At 52.4% G+C, this 23,725-nt stretch overlaps 7 protein-coding genes across 7 annotated transcripts, besides 7 other annotated features; 3 read left to right on the top strand and 4 right to left on the bottom strand.

The window, feature by feature from the left end:
- Nucleotides 1-509: 509 nt before the first annotated feature.
- Nucleotides 510-2,568, bottom strand: ACLA_075070 (telomere-binding alpha subunit central domain protein; the record flags this gene model as incomplete). The annotated part of the gene is made up of 4 exons (XM_001275894.1): nt 510-795; nt 880-1,264; nt 1,324-2,242; nt 2,299-2,568. The coding sequence occupies 4 exons, from the start codon at nt 2,566-2,568 to the stop codon at nt 510-512; spliced, it is 1,860 nt and encodes a 619-aa protein (XP_001275895.1).
- Nucleotides 2,569-3,232: 664 nt separating this feature from the next.
- On the top strand, nt 3,233-5,233 carry ACLA_075060 (karyopherin alpha; the record flags this gene model as incomplete). Its single annotated transcript, XM_001275893.1, has 3 exons — nt 3,233-3,469; nt 3,760-4,269; nt 4,322-5,233. The coding sequence occupies 3 exons, from the start codon at nt 3,233-3,235 to the stop codon at nt 5,231-5,233; spliced, it is 1,659 nt and encodes a 552-aa protein (XP_001275894.1).
- Nucleotides 5,234-6,016: 783 nt separating this feature from the next.
- Nucleotides 6,017-6,039: a microsatellite.
- Nucleotides 6,040-6,418: 379 nt separating this feature from the next.
- ACLA_075050 (cohesin subunit IRR1) lies at nt 6,419-10,160 on the bottom strand (the record flags this gene model as incomplete). Its single annotated transcript, XM_001275892.1, has 2 exons — nt 6,419-9,558; nt 9,623-10,160. The coding sequence occupies 2 exons, from the start codon at nt 10,158-10,160 to the stop codon at nt 6,419-6,421; spliced, it is 3,678 nt and encodes a 1,225-aa protein (XP_001275893.1).
- Nucleotides 9,908-9,987: a microsatellite.
- Nucleotides 9,962-9,987: a microsatellite.
- A 454-nt stretch (nt 10,161-10,614) lies between the features above and the next one.
- Nucleotides 10,615-10,640: a microsatellite.
- Nucleotides 10,641-11,535: 895 nt separating this feature from the next.
- Nucleotides 11,536-12,603, top strand: ACLA_075040 (urease accessory protein UreD; the record flags this gene model as incomplete). Its single annotated transcript, XM_001275891.1, has 1 exon — nt 11,536-12,603. One exon carries the CDS (start codon nt 11,536-11,538, stop codon nt 12,601-12,603), a length of 1,068 nt encoding a protein of 355 aa, XP_001275892.1.
- A 670-nt stretch (nt 12,604-13,273) lies between these two features.
- ACLA_075030 (uncharacterized protein) lies at nt 13,274-14,854 on the bottom strand (the record flags this gene model as incomplete). Its single annotated transcript, XM_001275890.1, has 2 exons — nt 13,274-14,381; nt 14,475-14,854. The coding sequence occupies 2 exons, from the start codon at nt 14,852-14,854 to the stop codon at nt 13,274-13,276; spliced, it is 1,488 nt and encodes a 495-aa protein (XP_001275891.1).
- Nucleotides 13,444-13,472: a microsatellite.
- Nucleotides 14,855-16,541: 1,687 nt separating the features above from the next.
- ACLA_075020 (uncharacterized protein) lies at nt 16,542-17,680 on the top strand (the record flags this gene model as incomplete). The annotated part of the gene is made up of 2 exons (XM_001275889.1): nt 16,542-16,582; nt 16,651-17,680. The coding sequence occupies 2 exons, from the start codon at nt 16,542-16,544 to the stop codon at nt 17,678-17,680; spliced, it is 1,071 nt and encodes a 356-aa protein (XP_001275890.1).
- Nucleotides 16,724-16,750: a microsatellite.
- Nucleotides 17,681-17,868: 188 nt separating the features above from the next.
- On the bottom strand, nt 17,869-23,445 carry ACLA_075010 (putative rRNA biogenesis protein RRP5; the record flags this gene model as incomplete). The annotated part of the gene is made up of 3 exons (XM_001275888.1): nt 17,869-18,423; nt 18,485-22,933; nt 22,990-23,445. The coding sequence occupies 3 exons, from the start codon at nt 23,443-23,445 to the stop codon at nt 17,869-17,871; spliced, it is 5,460 nt and encodes a 1,819-aa protein (XP_001275889.1).
- Nucleotides 19,006-19,109: a microsatellite.
- Nucleotides 23,446-23,725: the final 280 nt, after the last annotated feature.

The following is a 23,725-nucleotide window of genomic DNA, read 5'->3' as shown; positions in this document are numbered from 1 at the left end:
TACTGAGATCTCAGTCGAGACTTCCTCAATATGCGAAGGGCAAAGTGCTGAATGGTCAACTTTTAAGGAGACCAAGGAACAGCAAAGCTAATGAAAACGACAGGTCGTTAAAATGCTTGGGTGTTTGCTGTCCGTGTGCTAAAACTTGCCCTAGAATGAACGGTTGACGTACGTCCGGCCGTATTCCACTTTTGGTTCTCGGTACCAACCGCGTTCTATGGTAGAGTTGGAAGTCATGAGCCACGGTCCATAATTATCAAGAATATATCCAAATATTAGTAGGTGTGAGAGCTGGCAGACTCTGATACTCAATGTCCCAATGTCCTTCGAATCGAGACTAGGCCAAATATGGATGAGAACTGCCAAAAAGATAGTTTACTGTCAGGCCAAGAATGATACCGAGATGGTGAAAGCTGGGAGGATAATCCATGAGCTAATCCCCATAAACGCGAAGGCCACCTCAGAGTCTGATCGCAAGAAGCAAATGATGTGTAGAACCGCCAGTGTCGCTAGGCTTGGATAGTCGTCATGAACATCGCGAATCGTCTCTCCCAACCAAAGCAGGTTTCAAGGGCGCAACCCAAAAGATTGTCGGCCTGGAATGGACCATCATGGCTACATTTGACACCATATTCTTTGATACAGCATGCAAATGGAACGGAAGAGATGGGACGCGGATCTTGAGCGAGCGTAGTCCCCTTTGTGGCAGCTTCCACCTTTCTTTCTTCAAGGTCACCCCAGACATGGAAGAGCTTCTCCCTTAACTGACCCAATCTGCTTCGATCCTTTCGTAGACTGGAGGACATGTTAGCCACTACGCATTATCTGTCTTCTTTTATGCGAGACACAAAACATCGATACAGTACGGCATTGACTTACTTAGTAGCATCGATTTTCAAGAGATACTCGGCATCTGCTCCAGAAACAAATAGCTTCATTCGCTCTTTAGGTTGTCCGCGGGGAGGTGGTACATTTTCAACCAGCAGGCAAAATCTCCATACCCATGGGATGAATCGATCTGGATCGGTGGGACGGCCTGACTCCCTAGATGGGCTCGTTTGGCGTCGAGACTCAGATAGGTCAGGAACGGCAAAGTCCTCTAGTAGGGGAGGGAAAAAATCGACCACGCGGACTGTGGATCGATAACAGACATTTTGGAAAGGAAAGCGGTATTCAATCCTATCAGGCGAGACATTATTGTGAAAATCACTGTCCAGAATATCCTCGATCCTCGAAGTATTAATGGAAGGGTGCGCTGCTTTTACTGGTGACGGTCATGATCTTAGCTATCTTGTTTGTGGATTGAAATGAAAGAGCGCTTACCAGTATCATTGAGCTTATATTTCCTACTGATCGAGAGCGTGACTTGGCCTTCCTCCTTCTTCGCTTGCTTCGATTCCACTTTCTTCTGTTGATTTTTCTTGGTTCTCTTGCGACTAGAGGATGGTTCCTTGGCCTCGTTGGCTGATCGCTTGCGTGGGTCACTTGCCCAGTATTCGTTTCTGCGAAGTAGCAATGCCTGCCCTCGTTCATCCTGGTTCGCATCATATTTACGAATATTGACTTCCTGGGGATTCTGGCGATCGCCATGAAGACTCGCTTCCAAAAGACTGCCTTCGATGCGACTACGCTTGATGTGGACATTTCTCAAGCGGACAATATCGCCTGCACGGAAATGTTCTCGGGCAAAGGAAGCATGTGGTTCCCAAAGAGTGATTTGGAGGGTCATTCGGCCGGCAGGACCAGGCCAATTCTTCAGAGATCGCGGTTGATAACCATACTCATCTCCTTCCCGGGCATCAACGCCGTCAACAACATAGTTGTACAGCTCTTGGTTCGCAGTATAGTCAGTAAGATAGAGAGCAACTTTTTCACTCTCATTGTAATGGATCTTGATTATTTCGCCAATGAGGTCCACGAATGTTCGTTCTTCGACATTCTGGATGAGAGCAAACTTTTGATTGCCGGTGGATCTGGACGTAGGGCCTAGTGACGGGACGGAACGCGTACTTGTGGGAGCGGCTCGCTGTGATGAAGCTTTGCGAAAGGTTCTGAAGCCGGAGCTCTTCTCTATAAGGGACAACGCATAGGTACTTTCCGAACGAGATGGTTCAAAAGGTATGGGACCAGAGATGGGAGAGAGGCTAGATACCGAGGCGTTCGAGTCTGGTCGGAAGATAGCCCATGGAATATTGATTCCGTCCGGCGCAACGCCCAGAGGTCTTCCATTAAAGCGTCTGATCTGTGGTTCAAGATCCTTAGCAGAACTTCCTGCTCAATGGCCATCTGATGACTTACCGAGATATTGCGCAAGAGGATCACATCGTGTACTTGAACAGGAGGAAGGAGATTCGCGTTCTCCTTGAAATATTTGACCTTCAAGCCATCCCATACGTGCCCATTTCCAAAATTCGAATCTTTGATGGTGAACGTGATACAACTGGATCGACTTGACTGGAACACATCCCCAAAGACGTCGACGACCACACCGATTACTACACTTACTACACCCGAAGAAGCGAGAGCGGTAGGTATGTCCACGAACCCGGTCACGGACTTGTTAGACATTTTCAGGGACCTCTCAATGCAGTCTCATGAAGAAGATATGCATGGTTCTGGAAGTAGATACTGGAATAGTAGTACTAGCTGGGCTCAGATAAGCGCTGTGGCATGACGAGATTCATGGACGGAGTAGCTATGGTCCAATTTTCGTGAGCTCTTCAAGCGCCGCCGTTCATATTGAATCTCTTCTCGGAACTCAGAGTACAGCCCTTGTTTGGATCATCAAACTGGGTTGAAAAATAGCACGCGTGCTTGGTCTCTGGTCTTCGCGTCGGGAGCGAATACGGTGCTTGGCAAGAAAGACTGAGGGATGGCCGGAAACAGCCCGCCTCAGGCAGCCAGGCCGGGACATTACCACGTGATCTTCCCGTGACCCCGAACTGCCCGATTCGGCAGCACCAGAGCGAACAGCGGCCGGAGGAAATCCTTACTTTTTTCCCCTCCCCTCATTCAAACTCCCTCTCGCCTTTTCCATCTTCTATCTTCCATCTTATCTCCCAGCCTTGCTTATAGAGAACAAAGAAGGGTGTCTTTTGTCTGAAGCTTATCCTTGAAAGCTGAATCCATCCTTCTCTCGCTCTCTTTCATCCTTGTCCCTTTTCGCTTCTGTCAACCATCCTCCCCACTTTTTGGTGCTCTTTGTTTTCACCCCTCTGCGTCCTAAGCAACCATGGCCGAACGCTACATCCCAGAGCACCGTCGCACCCAGTTCAAGGCTAGAAACCAGTTCCGGCCTGATGAGCTTCGTCGTCGTCGTGAGGAACAACAAGTTGAGATCCGCAAGCAGAAGAGAGAGGAGAACTTGGCCAAGAGAAGAGGTATTCAGACCCGGGATGGTGGGATTGGTGTAGGAGGGGGCATGGCCGCCCCTGAGAGTGATGATGAGGCCAGTGCTATTGAGAGCGAGGTATGTTATTTATCCTTTTATCTCTCTCTTCCTTGCTGGTTGTGAAAAAAATATCACTGCTTGCTCCCGTTTCTACTTTCCCCAGACGTTGTCGCTTTATTGTATTTGTTTTTGTTCACTATGCGCTCAGTGAGGAGCTTTTCACCGCCCACGGTTGCTGGGCTGGGCATCCAGTTTTTGAACTCAGCCCTATCAAAGCACACGACCTTCCCCAGCCTTCATTTACAGCAGAACATATTTCATTACGCTGTTTAATAAATCCACATGGCTAATCGAATTATAACGTGTAGCTCAATGTCGAACTCCCGGAGATGGTCAAGGGTGTTTTCTCCGACCAGATTGAGTCCCAGATCCAAGCTACCACCAAGTTCAGAAAGCTGCTCTCCAAGGAGCGCAACCCTCCCATTGAGCGCGTTATCGAGACTGGTGTTGTGGCCCGGTTTGTGGAGTTCCTGCGCTCTCCCCACACTCTTGTGCAGTTTGAGGCCGCTTGGGCCTTGACCAACATTGCCTCTGGTTCCGCACAGCAGACACAGGTCGTCATCGAAGCCGGTGCCGTGCCCATTTTCGTTGAGCTTCTCAGCAGCCCCGAACCCGATGTTCGGGAACAGGCTGTCTGGGCCCTTGGAAACATCGCCGGTGATAGCCCCCAGTGCCGCGACTTTGTGCTCAATGCGGGTGCCCTGCGTCCCCTGCTCAACCTCATCAACGATGGCCGGAAATTGAGCATGCTGAGAAACGCCACATGGACTCTGAGCAATTTCTGCCGTGGAAAGACACCTCAGCCCGATTGGAACACGGTATGTATCACTCGCCTACCCGCTGAGCACCACGGTTCTAATGCGCTTCCAGATCGCCCCTGCCCTTCCTGTGCTTGCCAAGCTCATTTACATGCTCGATGACGAGGTCCTGATCGATGCTTGCTGGGCCATCTCCTACTTGTCCGACGGCTCAAATGATAAGATTCAGGCTGTCATTGAGGCTGGCATCCCTCGCCGTCTGGTAGAGCTGCTGATGCACGCCTCCACTTCTGTCCAGACACCTGCCCTGCGCTCCGTCGGAAACATCGTCACTGGTGACGATGTCCAGACCCAGGTGATCATCAACTGCGGTGCTCTTCCTGCTCTTCTCTCTCTCTTGAGCTCCACCAAGGACGGTATTCGCAAGGAAGCCTGCTGGACCATCTCCAACGTCACTGCCGGTAACTCGAGTCAGATCCAGTCCGTGGTCGATGCCGGCATCATCCCTCCTCTGATCAACCTGCTTGCCAACGGCGACTTCAAGACCCGCAAGGAAGCTTGCTGGGCTATCTCTAACGCTACCTCGGGTGGTCTGCAGAAGCCCGAGCAGATTCGCTACCTTGTGTCTCAGGGATGCATCAAGCCTCTTTGCGACCTGCTTGCCTGCCCCGACAACAAGATCATCCAGGTCGCTCTGGATGGCTTGGAGAACATCCTTAAGGTCGGCGAGATGGACAAGGAGACTGCTCAGACTGGCGAGGCTCGTGTCAACCGTTATGCCTTGTTCATCGAAGAGGCTGGTGGTATGGAGAAGATCCACGACTGCCAGAACAACGCCAATGAGGAGATCTACATGAAGGCGTACAACATCATCGAGAAGTACTTCTCTGATGAAGAGGAGGCCGGTGGTGACATTGACGAAGTCGCCCCCCAGCAGACCCAAACCGGTTTCGCCTTGGGTACCAACCAGCAGCAGCCCGGTGGATTCAACTTTGCCAACGGCGGCGATTCCATGGACATGTAAGCGTTCAATGCGAAGCTTCTAGTTTCCCATTTTTCGATTGATCATTCGATCTTCACGTTGGCGACATTGTTTACTCGCCATACTAGTCCTTGCTTCGTGGCTTCACGATCAGTCGAAGAGCTTGATACCTGCGCCTTCCGTCAAACACTGGAAGGATCCTACAATTTCTTCCCCTCAATAACTTTGGCATACCTCCTGTTTCAAATTCCTATCTATTTTTAGTTGCCAGCCTGCGAGCAAGGCTCACTTCTGTTCTACCCCTTGTCCCCGTCGGCTATGATCAGTTTATGTTTTCTGTTACGATGCACAAGATTCACCGTCATGTAACCCCTATATCTGCCCCTTGCAACCATTTTTCGTAGCATCCTCCATACACAGGCGTCCATGTTGTCATCCGGTTTCGTTTACGTTCATGTTCTTTTTTTTTGTCCCTTTCATCGCTTTTTCCGCTGATGAGGTTTTCGAGTGCGGTGCCTTGGTAGGCTGGCATGCCATCCGTCTTTCTATTAGAACCGAGTAAGCCGCTTTTCATACAAAAGTAACAAAGACCGTTCCACCATGCGCTGTCCTGAATGTAGCTGTTCTGTTGTAAACACCGTGTCAAGATCTGTTGCAGTACACAAGACAGATACGAGTAAAACATTCATGATTGATCCATCCATCGTCTAAGCGAACCGCAGCAGAATATGAAGAAAACCGAGAACAATCCCGTTGATATGTACAAGGACGAAGAACCGAATCATTGATTCTGACAAGCTACTCGGGCACGAAGGTAGTTTGACAAAGAAGAAAAAGAAGAAGAAGAAAGAACACTAAAGGAAGCTTCGAGTACCTCGAATGAGATACAGGTAGAGGTAGAGATAGAAAGAAGAGAAGAATGAGAAAGTCAAGTCAGATTTGAGAACGGATTCAGTAGATAGTGAGATAACGAGACGTCGACGTCGTTCAGAGCAAGTAGGTAGGTTGAACATCAAGCAGGATTGGGGGAAACAAGACCGAGGTGAGATATCCAGTTTGGAAAGAAAAAGAAATGCCCAGAGTCCGTTAATAGGGAGATGTTCAGTGCGGCGTTGAAAATCTACAGATGGAGAGCAGACGGGAGGAGGAAGGGAGATGGGGGGGAGGACAAAAGTATAGCGAGGGTCATGGGTACAAGGATCAGGGATGGATGGGATGAGGATACAATCAATCGCCCATCACTTCGTCCTCATCGGGGTTCGGTGCCGTGGGATTCCCGTCCTCGTCTTCAATGTCTTCGTCGATGTGATCGTCCTCGACGAGTCCTCGGGCACGGAGATCCTCCTCGTCATCTTCCTCGATGTCTAGATCATTCTCCTCCTCGTCGTCCTCGTCATCGATTCGCTCAGCAGACTTGGAGTTCTTCGAGCGCTTGGCGGCATCGCTCTGGCCGTCTTTCACGTTTCCGGTGGCGGCTTGCTTGCCTTTTGATCGGGAGGGTCGGGGCCCTACGACTTTGGGTTTGCGCTCATCAAGGAAAGCGAGGACTTCGCGGTAGTTCTGGCCCAAGCGGGATCTGTCCCTGAGCAGACGGTCTTTGAGTTGCCCGCGGTCTGGGCCAGAAGCATCGATGATCCGTCCGATGATGGCGAGGACGATTTTGCCTGTCAGCTCGCATAACCTTTGCTCGGCCAGAATGGTTGACCGCAGACGCTCGTTCGCTATTAATTCTCCCTCGGGGCCTTCCTCATCCTCATCGTCTGACGGATCGCGCTCGAGATCCGAGTCAGAGGCAGGCTCGTCGTCTTCTGCGGGCTCGATAGGCTGTCGCAGCTTCCGGGCGTAGGTACGTTCCGCGATCCCGTGGATCTTCCCGATCAGTGCCTGGGTATCCGAGTGGATTTCCTGGACTAAGCTCTGCGTTTGCTGGATGACATCCTCGTCGTTTCCTGCCGTCAACCCAGCATGGCGAAGGGTCCCGAACAAGGTTTGTAGGTCGAGGAGGGTTGTGGTCGCTGTGAAGCGCATATTGTCCAGGCCAGAGCGTTGTCGCATGATGGCGACGAGACTCGCTTCAAATACCTCGCGGCTTTTGCTCAAAGCCTCAAAGTACGCTGTACTAAAAGCCGCCTTCCCTGTACTCAAAGCTGCGGTCATGGCTTGAGCTTTCCACATGAAATAGAACAGCAGTGTCCGTATGCTGCTAATTACTAGTTCCGTTTCTGCCTTCGCCGATTCCTCATCATCCTCTTCCTCGCGCAGACCACGTTCAATAAGGCGTATAAGGATGTTGAAAGGGGCTTCCAGCCCATCCTTCTTCTTGCCCTTTGATTTGCCAGTTGGCTTGGTCTCAAGTACCTGCGTACAGTCTGTTACACTGGCGAGATTCGAGATTCTTGTCACTGTATTGGCCAGTTCATTTAGGGTTGACGTGGGTATCGAGCTGCCCTCGGCAACCTCCTTCTTTTGAGATAGCGTATTCAAAGCGTCCGCAATGTCGTCCCAAAGTTCCTGTACCTTGCTCTCAAGAGCTTCTTTCATATCATCGGAGCTCTTGGCATGCACAAAGGCAACACTAGCTTCTGCCAGCACATCCTGGTCAGAGTGTGTGAGGAACTGCTTATTGATATCGTTCAACAGCGAAGTATATGCTGTAGCATCTTTTTGCAAATCCTGGATCTTATCGAGGTCGACCAAATGTTCCAGTCGGAGGACCGCAGACGCCGCCTCGGGAACAGATCCATATTTGTTTAAAAGCTGAGGTATGATTTGAGCGAGGCTATGTGCAATCTCTTCCTGCATTTCAGGGATCTTGTCTGTCAGGGTTCTGACTTTACGGCCTCTCTTGTCGATGTCGGATTTGGCAACGTCGAGAATGCGCAATTTGACCGCACAGCAAAGGACTTCGAGGAGGATCATTTCCTGACCTTCCTGCATCTTGTACAGCTTCTTGACTATGCCAGCAGAGTCATCCTCAACTGGATCATCAGGGATTTGAGAATGGTCGTAGAGCAGGTAGCCGGCCAAGGATTGCCACTGGGCGAGTTCTGCGAAATGAGGATAGATGGCCTCCGTAGCGAGCACGAATCGGGTATCTAGCGAAGCACCCGAGAGTGCGTCGCGGGCAGTGGACAAGTGTCCCTCGGGTTTCAACTCGTTTTCCTGCTCGTCGTAGGCTTGCAAAATATCAGTCAAACACTTGAACTTAATCCACGCGCGCTTGGGTGATTCGAAATCGTCCTCGTCTTCATCGCCGAACATCTCATTCATTTCCTCGCCGACTTCTTCGGTTGTCGAATCAAAGACGTCTTGGACATTGGCGACGAAAAATGACCCAGCAGCCTTGCGCACCCTTGGCTCCGCGTCAAAAACGAGTCTACCAATGGTGTCTATATCTGCGGGTTCAATCAAGCCAGCATCCCGAATGAGATCGAGGAGTTCAATCGAGGCGGCACGCACTCCGACATCCGCATCGTGGGCAGCCATTTCCACCATTCGATGACGGAAACGCTCCGTGAACGAGTGCAAGCCAGCAATGTTATCTTTGTTGGAATACAGGCTTTGGAGCTGCATCACCACGACAGAGCGGGTCTCTGGTGAAGGGTCGGAGAGAATCCAGCCAAAATATCGGAGGAATTGGCCCTCAAAGAAGTATTCCCGGTAGCTGCGCATCCAGCGTCCCAGAGCTGCGATACACTCACCGCGAATCTTGGGATCCACATCCCGATAGCGATGGACAAAAACAATATTGACACCGTCCTTGAGATACTCATCAATCGACTCTAGCTTATGCTCGCCCTCCTCGACAGCGGATGTGATAGCATCGATCCTGCCCTGGTTGACCGTTCTCTTTTTCTTTTCTGTTTCGAGCTGTTTACGCGAGGTTGAGACAGTACTCATCACTTCTCGTGCGACATCACACAAGGCGTTCATAATCGCGAGAGAGATGACAGTGGAGGTATGTCGGAATGGCCGACATCCCGAAGTGGACAAGGCAGCAAGCCATATCTGGAGATTTTCGTAGAGTTCCTGCTGCTTGTATAAGACCGACGAGTGATGGAGAGTCTGCACGAGCGCGAGGAAGAAATCTTCCAGAATTGGTTGAAAGGCTTTGAAGGTCCGCGCCTTCGAAACAAGAGGATAATCGACGATTCCCAGCGAATGGTATTCGTTCTGCAAATCAATGATGCGCTCTGGCGCGTGGTCTGGATCTCCAATATCTGCGTCACTAACTTCGAGGTCGGTACCTGTGCACCTGAGTATGAAATTGACCATGGCCTGCATTGCGACCTTGGCATCCTTCTGATACTGCGTGAGCCATTCGGCAGCCACGGTGTCGCCGGTCTGGTTCTTGCCAAAGACCTCCGCTATAATCACGAATACACCGTCAGCCAGTGCGCAGGATAGAAAGAGCAAGAACAGACCACCTACCATATAAGCCACTTTTTCCAGCAGCCAGACTTGGCCGCGCTTTCGGCTTCCTGGGCCGCGACGCTGTCTTCTTGCCATTGGCAGCCGGTCGAAACGCCAACTGACTGGGGACACCATTACCGGCTACTTTGGGTCTCTTTGCGGCATGTGTAGCAGGCGACTTGGTCTTCTTGTTTTTCGTTCCCGATACAGCCTTCTTCGCGGACGCCTTGCGTGCGGCCCGTCTCTTCTCTTTCAATTCTTCTTCATCGGGCTCTTCGTCGCTGATATCCTCTGATTCTGACGCGTTCTCAACGTCGACGTCTTCAGCGTCTTCCTCCTCGTCGTCGTCGTCATCATCGTTGTCGTTGTCGTTGTCGTTGTCGCGGGTAGGATCACGCTTGCGCTTGGCTCCGGCGGGACGTGCCTCACCATAGCTCTGAGAGAACAATTCAGGTTTTCGCGTGGCACGTCCGGACTTCCTTCTGTCTGAGGCCGGGGGGTAATCATGCTCGGTCAGCCCGGGCTCGGGACTCGAGAGAGGCGACTCATTTTCCATTTTCGTTTGCGAGCGATGAGGCGCACTACAAGGCGACAATTGTCAGTAAGAGCGAGTTGGAATTTTGATGTTCTCAAGCGACGGGTTGGCATATGAGCTGGTGATAAGTGTGTGTCTGTGCAATGCGACGGGGCTTCTGTATGGATACAACGACGGGACGGGGATCGGGGAACGCGGTGTTTGTCCAAGCACCTTGTTTCAAGTCGGTGCAGGCGCGCGTCTGCCGCTATATGCAAGGGGAGCAGACAGGAACGGGATGTCAGGTAGAGATACATACCTCTCAGATATACAATGGCACCATGTGCGATGAAAAAGGCCGGGGAGTTGGGTCGAGAGTGAGACTCGAAACCAGAGAGATGAGGGGGAGAAACACGGAATCCAACTGTCTCTTTCGTGGACGACGCGCCTTGATGCCTGGCGGAGGGAGCTGGTGGGCAGCCTCAGGCAGGAGAGCTTGGGACTTGGGACTTGGGACTTGGGGCCTGGGGGATTAGGCAGTCAGGCAGTAAGGCAGTAAGGCATTTACTTCTGCCTCAGGTGTCTACTAATGATATCATCCCGGTAATAAATCCTGGTCCTGTCACAAACAGTACCAATACTCCAATAGTTCAATACCCTGGTACCAATCTCAATCCCATCTGCCTACTACCTAGGGACTAAGTCTTACGAGATAGTACCTAGAAGTCCTCGATACTACTATGTAACTGTACTTAGTAGGCTAATAGTGAGCATCTTGAGACTATTGCTCACTATTTTAGGATCAGCCAGGAATCACCACCACTCTCGGCCATAGTTCAATCACAGCACAATGCACATACTATGTATTAATCATAAAAACATCTAACCCTAGCAAGCCCTAGCAGCCTGTAGTTAGTAAACCCTGGGTTTTGCGGAGAATCCGAATAATGATGCCGTAATGAGAATGCTCCCGACTCCATCCCGGATGCACGTCTGATGCTGGATATTGGCAAGCCAAGAACATCCAGCCTTCTTGCGGGTTTCACGAGGTCAAAGAAAACCCCGCTTCCAGAGTGCTAGTTTGAGGAGCGAGGAAAAGGATTGACGACGGCGTCCGTGGAATGTGGAATGGTCGACAGGCTGACGACAGCTGTGCAGCCGTGCAGCTGTGTGGCTGCCCCAGAATTTCCATCAGGAGCGACAAGACTGATGGTTGCAGCGCCCTGAGCCATTCTGCACAGCTTAGCTTCCGCAGAGTTCTTCTCGTTCATACATATACCATGAGGTCACTTTGCCATTTCTTGTCTCTCTTCGTCCTGAAAGCTTCATGAGCGAGCTTCTTTCCTCTTTAACCACCCAGAAATCTCTCTGCAATACATACATCATCACCATCATCACCACCAATTCTTCTCCAACCATGCCGATAAAGTCGCCCTTCGAGTCGTCCATAGCCAAACCGGGCCAGGGCAAAGTCGTCCTCTCTCTCCTCCCACCCTCCGTTCCGACTCTGACGACCTTGACGTATAAATACCCACTCAAGCTACTTCCTCGCGTTCCCGGCTTCGTCCCCCAGTCGTCCGGCCTCACCTGTCCTTCTCGACCCGTCCACCTCTACCTTCTGACCTACGGCGGAGGGCTGCTGCCGGGCGATCACATCGATGTCTCCATCACCCTGAAGCCGCGGACAAGGCTCGTCGTGACAACCCCCCAGGGGAGCACCAAGATCTTCAAGACCGAGCCCACGGCCAGCGTCAAGGGCCAGCGAGCCACCGCCGCACGCACATTACCGGACAAGAGCCGCCAGCTGGTCGACGTCCAGATCGAGAGCGAGGCCGCGCTCTGCTACCTCCCGGACCCCGCCGTCCCCTTCAAGGACAGCCGCTACGAGCAGATCCAATCCTTCACCGTCGACACCTCCGCCAAGGACCACACGCGCAGCAGCCTCTGCGTCCTGGACTGGGTGACGCAGGGCCGCAGCGCCCGCGGCGAGAACTGGGATTTCCACCTCTGGAGGGGCAAGAACGAGGTCTGGACGCACGACGCCGCCGGCAAGAAGAAGCTCCTGCTGCGCGACTCCGTCATCCTCGACGACGAGGTCGACGCCCAGCTCCTCGAGGACGACACCGAGACCTTCAGCCGCAACGACCTCATCCGCCAGCGTACCCGCCCCCACGGCATCATCGGCACCCTCATCCTCTACGGCCCCGTCTTCGAACACCTGGCCGCCTTCTTCATGGACCGCTTCACCTCGCAGCCGCGCATCGGCGCCCGCAACTGGTCCTCGTCCGCCCCCGCCGCCGTCGAAACGCCCTCCAACGCCGACTCCGATGTCACCTTCACCGCGGCACGCGTCCGCGAGGGCTTCGTGCTGGTGAAGTTCGGCGCCAACGACTTCGAGACCGCCAAGAATTGGCTCGGTGATATCCTTCGCGAAGAGGGCACGATCCGCAAGGAGTTTGGCGAAGAGTCCCTGGCCTGCTTATAACCAATCTTCCTTGTTCTTTGTTTTTTTCTTTTTACCTTTTTTTTCCCCCCCGATTTCTTTTCGGCGATTGCTTCGTTGCCACAGTACACGTCTTATTTTTGCACTGATCTTCCTTGACTGGAAGATGTATGAGGAACCATATTGATACCCAGAATGGTGTGACAACTACACATTCAAATCGTTTATCTCTGAATCTTCCGTTTCAATTCGGCGACCGATCTCATCCTTGAGTCTGCCATACTCGCCCTCTACGAGAATTCAATCTATATTTTTTTTTTCTCTCTTTGACCTTTTCATATCAGATCCAATTTTTTTTCTGTCCCACTCAAACGCTCTAGATCTTTTATGGAAATTCGTAGAACATTGCAATCATCGCCAACCCAAGGTATGTATGTTTATCCGATCGGAAAGAACCAAAACGCCAGACAACTCGCAAGCATCACCAACCCAAAAAAGCAAGGAGTATATAGCACAGGCTTCCCAAAAAAAAGGAGTCACCCCAAACAGTAGCAAACAATAAAGATTCATCTAATCATCCGAGGCGAGGTTGTACAGCAGCTGGCAGCAATGGTCATATGGTTCAGGACGGGTCGATGATTGTCCAGCAAGCATCAGTCCGTATTTCTTGATTTCTGGGCACGCAGGCAGAAGAATTCCGGGCTGCCCCGGATCACCAATCAAAGACCCTCGGCTTCCAGTCTTGCTTTGTGGCGCTCTGCAAGTCATCCACGTTGAGGATATCGACGCCCTCGCGCACCAGGACGCTCCAGAGGTGGTTCCTCAGACTCCGCGGCCAGCTGGGTAGGCCCCAGTAGCGGACTTTGAGACCGCGGCGGTGCGCGCCGCGGATCTGCGCCCGGATCTGCGCCAGCTGCTCGCTGGTCAGGTGGAAGCGCCAGGGGAAGCCGATGGATTTCTTGAAGGAGACGGAGGCGTAGAGGCTGTTGGTCCAGTTGAAGGTGTCGGGGCCAATGTCGCCGGCCGAGATGCCCGACAAGCCTTGGCCGGCGTTGCTGGCGGGTTGCTTGGCTGTTGCGTTGGGCGGGGTCGCACGATCTCCGTCGCCATTGCTGTCGCTATCAGCATCAGCCTCGGGACTGCGGTACTCCTCCTCCGCCAGGAGGTTCAGTGGCGCGTCGAAGAAGATGTCACGGTAGGTCGAGTTCGCCGTGACCAGGTTGAAGGGGGTGTTTCCCGTTCCGACGACGGTGATGGGCCCGTTGACGATGCCGGTGCCGTTGAAGTAGGTGAGGTAGCCGCGCTCGCGAAGCGGCGACAGCTGCGCGGTGACGTGCTGCCATGTCTGCTCGCCGTCGGTTTTGAAATCGATGAGCAGAATCAGCGTCTGCGCCGGGTCGGTGTCAAACACGCCGTGTGCGGGCTGGTCGACCGCGGGATGAAACTTGGTGATGGGATTCTGCCTTTCGAGGATCTTTCGGAGAGGGTCGATATACATGGTTGTGAGCGTGCGCTCGGCAGTGAGGGACGAGATGGTATGCCCGACGTAGAGCTCGTCCTCGACGAGCCAGACATCGGCCTCCACGCCGATGCAGCCCGCTTGGAGGGCGGAGAACAGAGGAACGCGTCGCCAGTAGTCATTATGCGAGTGGCATGCGATCGGAGCGATGTCCCGCGAGAGATCGGTCGGCCAATGCGAGATGTCTGCGGACAGGTCCTGATCGGGGAAATGCCGCCAACGTTCGGTCGCTCTGTCGAATTCATCCGGGAAAAACGAGAGAACGACGCCACAGGCAATGGATATGAATTGGATGATACCTCTGGATAGAAATCGAGCAATAGAACGTTAGCGGTCCGTCCTCTCTTGTGATGGGCTTGTGTGAATAGCTGTAGAGTAAAGCCAAGGAACTCACAGCATAATAAAGAACCCCGCAATGGGGAACAACAAGCAATGGGCGATTCTGAGTTTCTTAAACCGCCTATATGGACTTTTTGTCTGTGGAGAGCCTGATGACAGTGGCAAGACATCCTCGAGCTTCTCGTCACTCGATGCAAAACGTGCTGAGATCGCAGCCAGTCGGCGGCTCCATGCGGACTTGCTCTGCGAACGGAATCGGTCCGATAGATGGGGATCGCCTCTCAACTCGAAATCCGCCGGTCTTGCCTCAGTTGCGGCATGGAAATCTGTTTCGTCACGCTCGAAAGAGTCCTCTTCGTCTGTGGGAGGGGTGGTAGCAACGAGATCGTAGGACTGCGGAGACCGAGCAGTGCGGGAGGATGAGAAGAAGCCCATAGTGATTGATTGATGTTTTAGGACTGTCGCTGCCCATCTCTCTTCTCCGTCATTCTACAACAGAACAGGAAGTCAAAGGTCAAAAGAGAGGAGGAAAAAGGCCAGCGGCAAAAAAAGCTTACAATATACCGCGCAATCCATGACCATTAAAAGAGTATGCCTAAATCCGAGTCTTACTCCTTCCTCCTCCTACTACTGTTGACTTTCCCTCCTCAGGCACCCGGAATCCCAGAATCATCAGCCATGGTCGACTGGGGTGCGTTTCGACGAGCCAGTGCCTATCTATCTAGTCTAGAGTCTCTATGGATAGCGTTGGGGGTTTTGCAATTGCTGTCCAGTCACCAGTGTCCACTGTGGTCTGTGAGTGTTGGTTGTTGGACCCCATGTGCGGGCATCAACGAGACGATTGGACGCTATGCACCCAAGGGGGGGTTTGACGCCGTTCCAGATTGACTGGCTAAGAGTCGGAAAAGAGGCGATTCTTGCCGATTTTGGTTGGACTCGAAGCAGCGAAGCCTTTGGACTACGTAGTATCTCTTGGGTTGTAGTGAGTGACTAGTGAGTAGTGTATTACTACGTACTACTATCACAGTGTCTTAGCCTCTGTCCTTCTCAAACACCCATCTCCATTCTACAGTCTGCATTTGCAAAATGGATAAATGGAGAGACCAGCAATCCACTAGAAAGAAGACCCCCTCCATGAGTACAATCCCCAAGAACGATTCTGGGGCCGATTGATCCGAGTCGCTGCAGCTCCTATGGATCAATTTGGCCTGGACGATCAGGAATTCCCTTCTTTGGACATGCCATATTGGGACTTGGGAGACACAGCGAGATGGATCTCTCATTTCGTTCTGGCTCACTTGCGCCATTTGCCACACGAATAGCGAATCTTTGTTAAGGATTCTCCGGCTTGGATCTGGTTGGTGAGGAAGAAACATGGGAAAAGAAAAGCCACACAGTGAGGGATTCCGCGCGTGACCGGTGGAGGTCCTATAAGTTGATAACTATCTCTGTCAGTGTCGGCAACTCAGCATACGGAGTAGAGAGAAAGACAGGTAGAAAAGAACTATTATTATTATTGTGTATCAAAGTACCGGAGTAGATGCACTTAAATACTTCCAGGTGATCTTAAGGTAAATCATGTATATCCACCAAGGTGCTGGCTGAATTGGTTGGAAATGTATCTACACTGAATATCTATAGAATAGTGCTCTTGTTGGAACATTGCTGATACCTTATAGAGAGACCTTTAGGAAGTTCTCAGTTCAGTGTTAGTCGCCTTCTCTTCCACTTGATAAATCTGTATCTTAAACCAAAACAACTAGCTATTAATGCTTGAGTTGCCTTGACCTTGATTCCTTCGACATATTCTGGTCTCCAGATATATATTTCGCCGTGTACACACACCCTGCATCCAGAGCACCAACAGGTCAACCATGCTGATCACCAGGTCATATTCAGAGCATGCTCTATCTCTGAAGCAGAGCAGTACAAAAAATATCAATATAGACCTCTTCAACTGGTGCATAGACTCTGAAATAAGGTAGATTGCCAAGGATAAGATCCTTATCCTTATCGGTGGTATCACTGATTAAGCGGAGAAGAAAAAAAAAAAGTTCACTTGCCCAACTCAGCTCCAACTTACAGCCAGCTACAGCAACACCCGCTCCATCAAACAGCCACAATGCCTCACAAGCACAAGCGAAGAAAGAATGATGACGCGAAGTAAGTTGTCCCCCGTTCCCCTCTTGGAATTCCCCCCCTCCCCCCCATATTCTAACCTCAATCGGTAGCATCTACGACCTTCCACCCACCCTAATCGCAAAACCTCTCCCCGTCCGCGATCCCAACGCCACATCCAAATCCAAAGGCAAAGGCAAAGGCAAAGGCAAAAACAAACCCAAGCCGGATGCAAAGAAAGACGCGAACCCCAAATTTGCTGCCCGCGCCAAACCCGCCCTGCAGGATGACACCCCGAAAGCCTTCCTCCGCCTGATGCAGTTCCAAACCCGCGGCAAGCCGTCCTCCGCCCCGGACACCGGCGAGCCCAGCAAGAAGCGCAAACGCGACGCCACAGACGCAGGGAAGACCGGGGCTGCGCGGAAGAAGAACACCGGCACTGGGGCCATGTCAGCGCCAGCTCCAACGCCAGCAGCCGCGCCGGCCCCGACACCGTCAGCAGAACAGGCGAAACCCACACCGAAGCCGAAGATCCTGCCGGGGGAGAAACTCTCGGACTTCGCGGCGCGCGTGGACCGCGAGATGCCGATCTCGGGGATGAAGCGGTCGGGCAAGCCTGGGGCGGCGGATATGCCGAAGCTGCGCGAGGAGCGGCGCACGAAGCACGAGAAGCACCTGCGGCGACTGCAGGAGGGCTGGCGCAAGGACGAGGTGAAGATCCTGGAGCGGGAAGCGGCGGAGCGCGAGGAGCGCGAGGCCGAGATGGAGGATCAGTTGGAGTTGTGGAAGCAGTGGGAGACGGAGGCGGGGCGGGGCAAGGCGAAGAAGAAGGGAGCTGCGGCGCGGCGGCAGAAGAAGAAGGGCAAGAATGACGATGGCGTCGATGTGGACGATGATCCGGATCCGTGGGCGAAGCTGAAGAAGCGGGATAGTGCCAACAAGGCGAATCCCTTGGAGGTAGTCCAGGCGCCGCCGCAATTGACCAAGCCAAAGGAGGTGTTCAAGGTCCGCGGTGGTGCCAAGGTCGATGTCGCGAATGTCCCTAATGCGGTGGGCAGCTTGCGACGGAGAGAGGAGCTGGCCGGCGAGCGGAGGACGATCGTGGAGGAATATCGACGGTTGATGGCTGAGAAGCGGCGTTAAAGTTTTTTTTACTTGGGAGATTCCCCCTATGTTAATACAATGTTTATTGGCAACCCTTAAAAAGGAGGAACATCCTCTCTTCATGAATGCTTTTGTATATACAGTGCACCATCTATATTGCCCCCTATAACACCAATTATGAACAACGCACATCAGGGCTCGTTTTGGGACCCCGATCTTCTCTACAATCATGCGTCCTGCAGCGACTTCACATAGTCCGCTGCCTTAGCCTTGATCTCCTCCACCATCTTCACATTGCCGCCATTGTCGGCCGCCAGCTTCTCCTCAAAGGTAAGCCATTTCTTGAACATGAACCGAGCCTGCTTGGGCCGGAGCTTCTTACTCGCGTCCAGAGGAGCAGCGGCGCCCTTCCTGACGTCCCGGATGCCAAGCACCCGCTCGAACAGTCGTCGTACCTGTTCTGCATCGCCGTTCTTGATCTCCAGATCCAGGAGCACGTTCCACAGGTCAATTCGCTTGGGGAACGAAGACAGAAGACCCTCGAACACAGTCCGACCACGCTCGATATCTCCATTGGGGGAGCGGAACTCCAACTGGGCGAACTTGGAGGTCGTCTCCACGTGGGTATGGGAGGGCAGGGACTGGAGAGCGCGGGGAAGCAGACCGCGACCGCGCTCAGGAGCCGCCATGCTGTCGAAGAGGAAGCTGGCGTAGTTCAGGAAGAACTTGGGCGTGTTGGAGATCTTCTTCTTGAGAGCAGTTCGGAAGAGGTCATCCGCTTTCTGTAAGGCAGTCATGTTAGCGATCACGTACTCAATGAACACCGAATGTAAAGATACTGACCTCGTTCTTTCCGGACTGGATATAGATGCTGGTCAAGCGGTCGTAAATTTCCTGAGTATCGTTGTACTGGCAGGCGCGCTTGAAAACCTCCTCGAGAGTGTCATCGTTGCCGTATGTGTTCTCCAAGTTGAGCAGCGCTACCCAGATATTCAGTTTCTCAGTATCCTGGCCAAGGCTGATGGTACGAAGAGCACGCTCGGCGATCTCTCTGGCCTTCTCAAGCTCTCCAAGCTCCAGCTGGAAAGCCATATACTGAAGCCATAGAAGCGAAGAATCGGGCTCGCCGAGCAGGAGACGCTCGTAGTCCGCTACGGACTGTGGTCCATTAGCGTCCAACTCGCCGGTGCGGTCGACTTGGATCTCTGGCTTGCGGTTCTTCTTCTTCTTCCTTCGGGAGTCATCCTCATCTTCGGAATCCGACCGCGCCGCCTCATCCTCCTCGTCTCTGACATTGCCACTCCAGTCGAAGCCCGCTTCGCCAAGTCCTCCTTTCCGATTCGAAGGAGCATTGTCCATCTCAACGTTACTGTCTTCGTCGTCCTCGTCATCATCACTGTCGTCCTCGAGGTCGACGCCTCCCATGGACTCATCATCATCTCCCTCCTCATCGTCATCGTCGCTGTCGCTTCCTTCGAAATCAACATCTTCCATTCCATCAAGGCTGACACCTTGAGACACATCGTCTTCATCACTGCCGCTTTCATCCTCGTCATCATCCCTGAAGTGAGACGCTTTCAGGCTGAATGAGATCTTGCCTTGATCACGATCAATCTTGATGATCTTGGCTTTGACGACGTCGCCCTCTTCATACAGCGCCTTGGCGTTCTCAACTCGCTTATCAGCCATCTCGCTGCGATGGCAGAGTCCACTGATGTTCGCGGACCGATCAACAACGATGAAAGCGCCGAATTCCTCCACCTTGCGAACTTTACCGGTGACAATCTGGCCGACTTTGAGGTCGTTAATCGTGACGGGCGCCTTATAATTCGGGTCCAGGGCGGATTCCTTAAGAGTCATCTGCAGTCTGCCCTGCTCGGGATCAACAAGAGTAATTCGTCCCTTGATCAGCTGGTCAACCTGGAAGGAATCCTTCCACTCCTTGAGATATGAGTCCGAGAGATCAGAGACCCGAACATATGCGGTGACATCATGACCCAGTGCCACGAAGAGGCCACTATCAGCGACTCTCTTCACGAAACCGCGCACAACATCATTCACCTTGAGCTGCTTCATGGACGTGATCTCGGGATCCTGAACTGACAGCGAGGAGCTCAGAACCTTGGACGGCCGGAGGGAAAGGGAGATCTTCTTGTTCGCCTTGTCAACCCCGACGACGCAGGCACGGAGCACCTCGTTCTTGTTGTAGACGGTGGGGTCCGCTTTCGAATAATCGTCTGACAGATCAATCAGGTTGACGGCTCCTACGATCGAATCGCTCAATTGCATGATGACCTGCTTCTCGGTGACCTTTGTGACGCGTCCAGGCACAACCATGCCGACAGTAATGTCTGAGAAGGACAGTTTGTCGGAGCGTTGCTTGGCTGCGAGATCCAGACGGCCCTTTTCGGTGTCGACGGCGGTAACATGAACCTTCAAAGCAGAGCCGATAGGAAAATGCTTCTCAACGTCGGCAAGCAGAGACAGGTCATCCGATGCATCCATGAAACGGAGTCTTCCACGCACGTTCGGGGACAGGTTGACCCAGAGACAGTCATCGGCGATGTTGTTAATGAAGCCCAGCCAGGAGGAACCGGTCTGAACCTGCTCCAAGTTCAACGGAGTGGGGTTGGAAGCCTCGAGAAAACTGGGCTTGATGGACAGTTCGAACACAGGGAATTTCCCTGACCGGTGACTAATCGGGAGGAATTTGTGATTGCGGGCGTCATGGATACCCAGAATTCTGGCCGAGATGATCTGTTTCGGACGGAAGAAGCGCAAAGGTTGTTTGCGATCCTTGATATCTTCCCACTCATCGAAGACCTCGGAGACATCGATACGACCCTGCACATTGTCCGCAAGTTGGACGTTGACTTGTGTCGCCTTCACCGAGACAACCTTGCACTTCACAGTCCTGCCGAAAGTGAAATCAGACATGGCCTCAATGCTTTCGTCCACAGCATTGGCGACGGCGTCATTGGAAGGCGTAGGCTTCGGGGCAGGCTTCTTCGGGCCGGCCGAGGTGAGTTCCGAAGGATTCATGCTTAGGATAAATCTCCGGAAGTCAGCATCTACAGAGTGCACAGTCGCAGTGACAATTTGCGACTTCACCATGCCATAGTCGGGTTTGCTAGCACTTTCCTCCGCCAGGAGTCTCTTGGGCACCAGACCGGTGATGCCGCCCAGGAACTCGACGAACAGGCCATCCGCAGTAATGTTTCGAACAAACCCAGTGACTTCTGTACCTTCTTGAACATCCTCAAACTTAGCCGGGAGGGAGCCCTGCTTGGAAGCCTTCTTGAGGCTTGCGCGCGCCGATACCTTGATGAGTCTACGGGCGCGTTGGATGTCAAGAACGAGAAGATCATTCAATTTTTGGCCGACACGAATCTTGGAAAGAGTCGAGCTTTGTTTGGGGTAGGATCCATCAACCACATGTGCCAAATCAAGACGAGCTACGAGGCCAAACTCGTCCAATTTGAGGAGTAGATCATCGGCAGACTTCTCGAAGACTGTGCCAGTAACAAGCATACCGGGCTGGATTTTCTCGAATGCCTTTTTATAGCTCTCGGTAAAAGTCGAAGGGTCTTTGCAAGAAACCGCAAGTTTTCCAAGCGATGGGTCGACGCTTAAAGCATGGACATTGACCACTTGACCCTGTCTGAAGTGTTGCGAAGGATCCTTAATGAAAGCCTCGCTCATTTCTGACACAGGGAGGAATCCACGGACGGAGCCGTAGAACTGGACGACAGCACCATGTGGTTGAATGTTCACAATGGTTCCCGGAGACTGAGCCCCAGGAACAATATCTTCATAATCCTTCCAGATAGCGGATTCGCTGTTGAGCAGACTCTTCTTTAGAGTCAGGCGAATCTGGCGGTTCTGAAGATTGACTGACAAGATCCGCGCTGTGATCGCCATGCCTTCGCGAAACTTCTTCTCGGGGAATTGAAGAGCTGCATCTGCGAAATGCATAGAGGGGACAAGACCCGTGATGCCATCGGCCAGAGCCACAATCAAGCCGTCTACACCAGTTGGTCCGATCAAAAGCTTCTCAATCTTTCCCTTGACGACAGCTCCAACGGTGACGTCCTCAAGACGTAGGAAAGGCTGTTCGATAACCTTTCTCTCGTAAGACAGCAGATACAGGTCATCGAGAGCACTGTAGCCGACTACTCGAGCCTCATGAACAGAATCTACCCGGAATGGACCGTGGTCGGGGGCGATATTCTCAACCTTTCCATCAGCCAAGCGGGAAACATGGACGAAACCCATCTTCTTAGTATCTCCAATCTTCACGTACACACCAAGTCCAGGGTCAACCTTGACCACCTTGGCTTCGGGCACAATGGCAGAAATTGCCGGAGCATCCTCCGAGGTGCCAGGTCCATGACCCTCAGTCGCAAACCTGAGGACGTGGTCAAGTAGGGAAAAGCCAACCTTGAACGGCGTGGAAGATGGGAAGGTGCAGACAATGCGACCCTTGATCTTGGCGCCGATTTGAAACTTCTTGGCCAGATCCTCTTTTCCGGAGTTGGCACCCGATTGCACCAAGTCCACTGTAGCATCGAGCATGCCCATAATCTTACCGATCAAACCGCTCGAGGAGACATCGGTCAACAAGATCTCTGCCGCTGTGCCAGGGAGGAATGAGTTGATCGTAGACGCGGTGCTGAGATAATGCGATTTCCTGATAGATCCAGCAGACTGAAGGTTGGCAGATAGTTTCACGACACTTCCATTCGCATTCTGGCCGGTAATCATACACAAGAATACCGATCCTTCTTTAATGCTCGAGTATTTCGTGTTGAAATCGATCTCCTTTGAGGACATGAAGCCCTTGACATTCGCGCCTTCGATACCAAGATCCATCACGAGACCATGGTCTTCAACGCTGACAACGGACGCTTGCACGGCGGTGTTGAGCTCCAAATCCGTCTTCGCGAGCCCGGTGTTTGTCTGCCTCGGATCGATTGTGAGCTCGATACGCTTCTTATTCTTAGAGGGAGCGTCTGCTGAGTTGCTCCCAACCGAAACGACGTATGCCCGCAGGTATTGGCCGAGATAGAAGTAGTTCTTAAGATCCAGCGAATCCTCATCGTCCGACTCATCTTCCGCATCGCTTCCTTCTTTCTCGTTGTCGTTAAGAATCTTTTCAATCTTGTCCTCCAGCACTTTCGATATGGCAGTCAACGAAACGTAGCCAGTGAGGTTGTTGGGTAAAGATAAGCCAATATTGTGTGCATTGATGCTTGAAACCTGACCTAGTACCATCGACCCGGGGACAAGGCGCTGCGATTGTCAGCATTGAAAAACGAAACCTTTCTTAGAAAAAAACTCAAGCCTACCTTGAAGTTGAGACCTTCAATTCGCACACCCTGCTTGTCCTTGGCTTCCTGCTCTGCACGCTTCTTGCCTTTGGTTTTTCTTTTCTTAGACTGTTTGGTAGAGGTCGCATTGTCGTCCGCATCGCCCATCTCGACGTCCTCATCGTCATCTTCGTCAACGAAATTGCCAGAGGACTGTTTGGGACCCCTCTGCTCGAAAAGGACATCTTTAGTCGCCTGAATGTGGATTTGCTTCTTCTCGAGAGGGGTCAAGACACTTCCTCCACCACGAGGGAACGACGGTTCATCATCGCGTAGTACTGAAAGCTCCGAAGCGTTCGGAGCATTTGCGGATTCCGATGTTTTCTGCTTCTTCTGATCTTTGCTGCTCTCCTCAGCTCCCACCCGCACACGCTTCTGAGGTTGACGGGTCACTGGTTGATCTGCAGCATTGCCCTTGCGCTTTATGGGGGCCATATCTAATAGAACAGGGCCACCTCAAAATCAAGCGCCACCGTGTGAATGATCTGGTTGAGTGTCTTTAAAACTGGGGCAAGCTGGACGGGGAGCAAAGACCAAAAAAAAATATCCGCATCGAAAAATTCTCTAGACCGCCTTCCTATCCAGGACGATTCCAGCACCTTAATTGACAGGCTCACCGCCTGCCAGAAGCAGCGCCTCGCGTCACGAAAAAAGCACGTCGACACGAGTTCTACTGGCCGCGACGCATTTTCCTCCTCAATGATCATAATTGCTG

Source organism: Aspergillus clavatus, genomic scaffold (assembly GCF_000002715.2).
Source record: "Aspergillus clavatus NRRL 1 1099423829791 genomic scaffold, whole genome shotgun sequence".
In the NCBI taxonomy this organism is placed as follows: Eukaryota; Fungi; Ascomycota; class Eurotiomycetes; order Eurotiales; family Aspergillaceae; genus Aspergillus; species Aspergillus clavatus.
The sequence above is the reverse complement of the archived record's forward strand: the minus strand, read 5'-3'. Positions and strand labels throughout refer to the sequence as shown.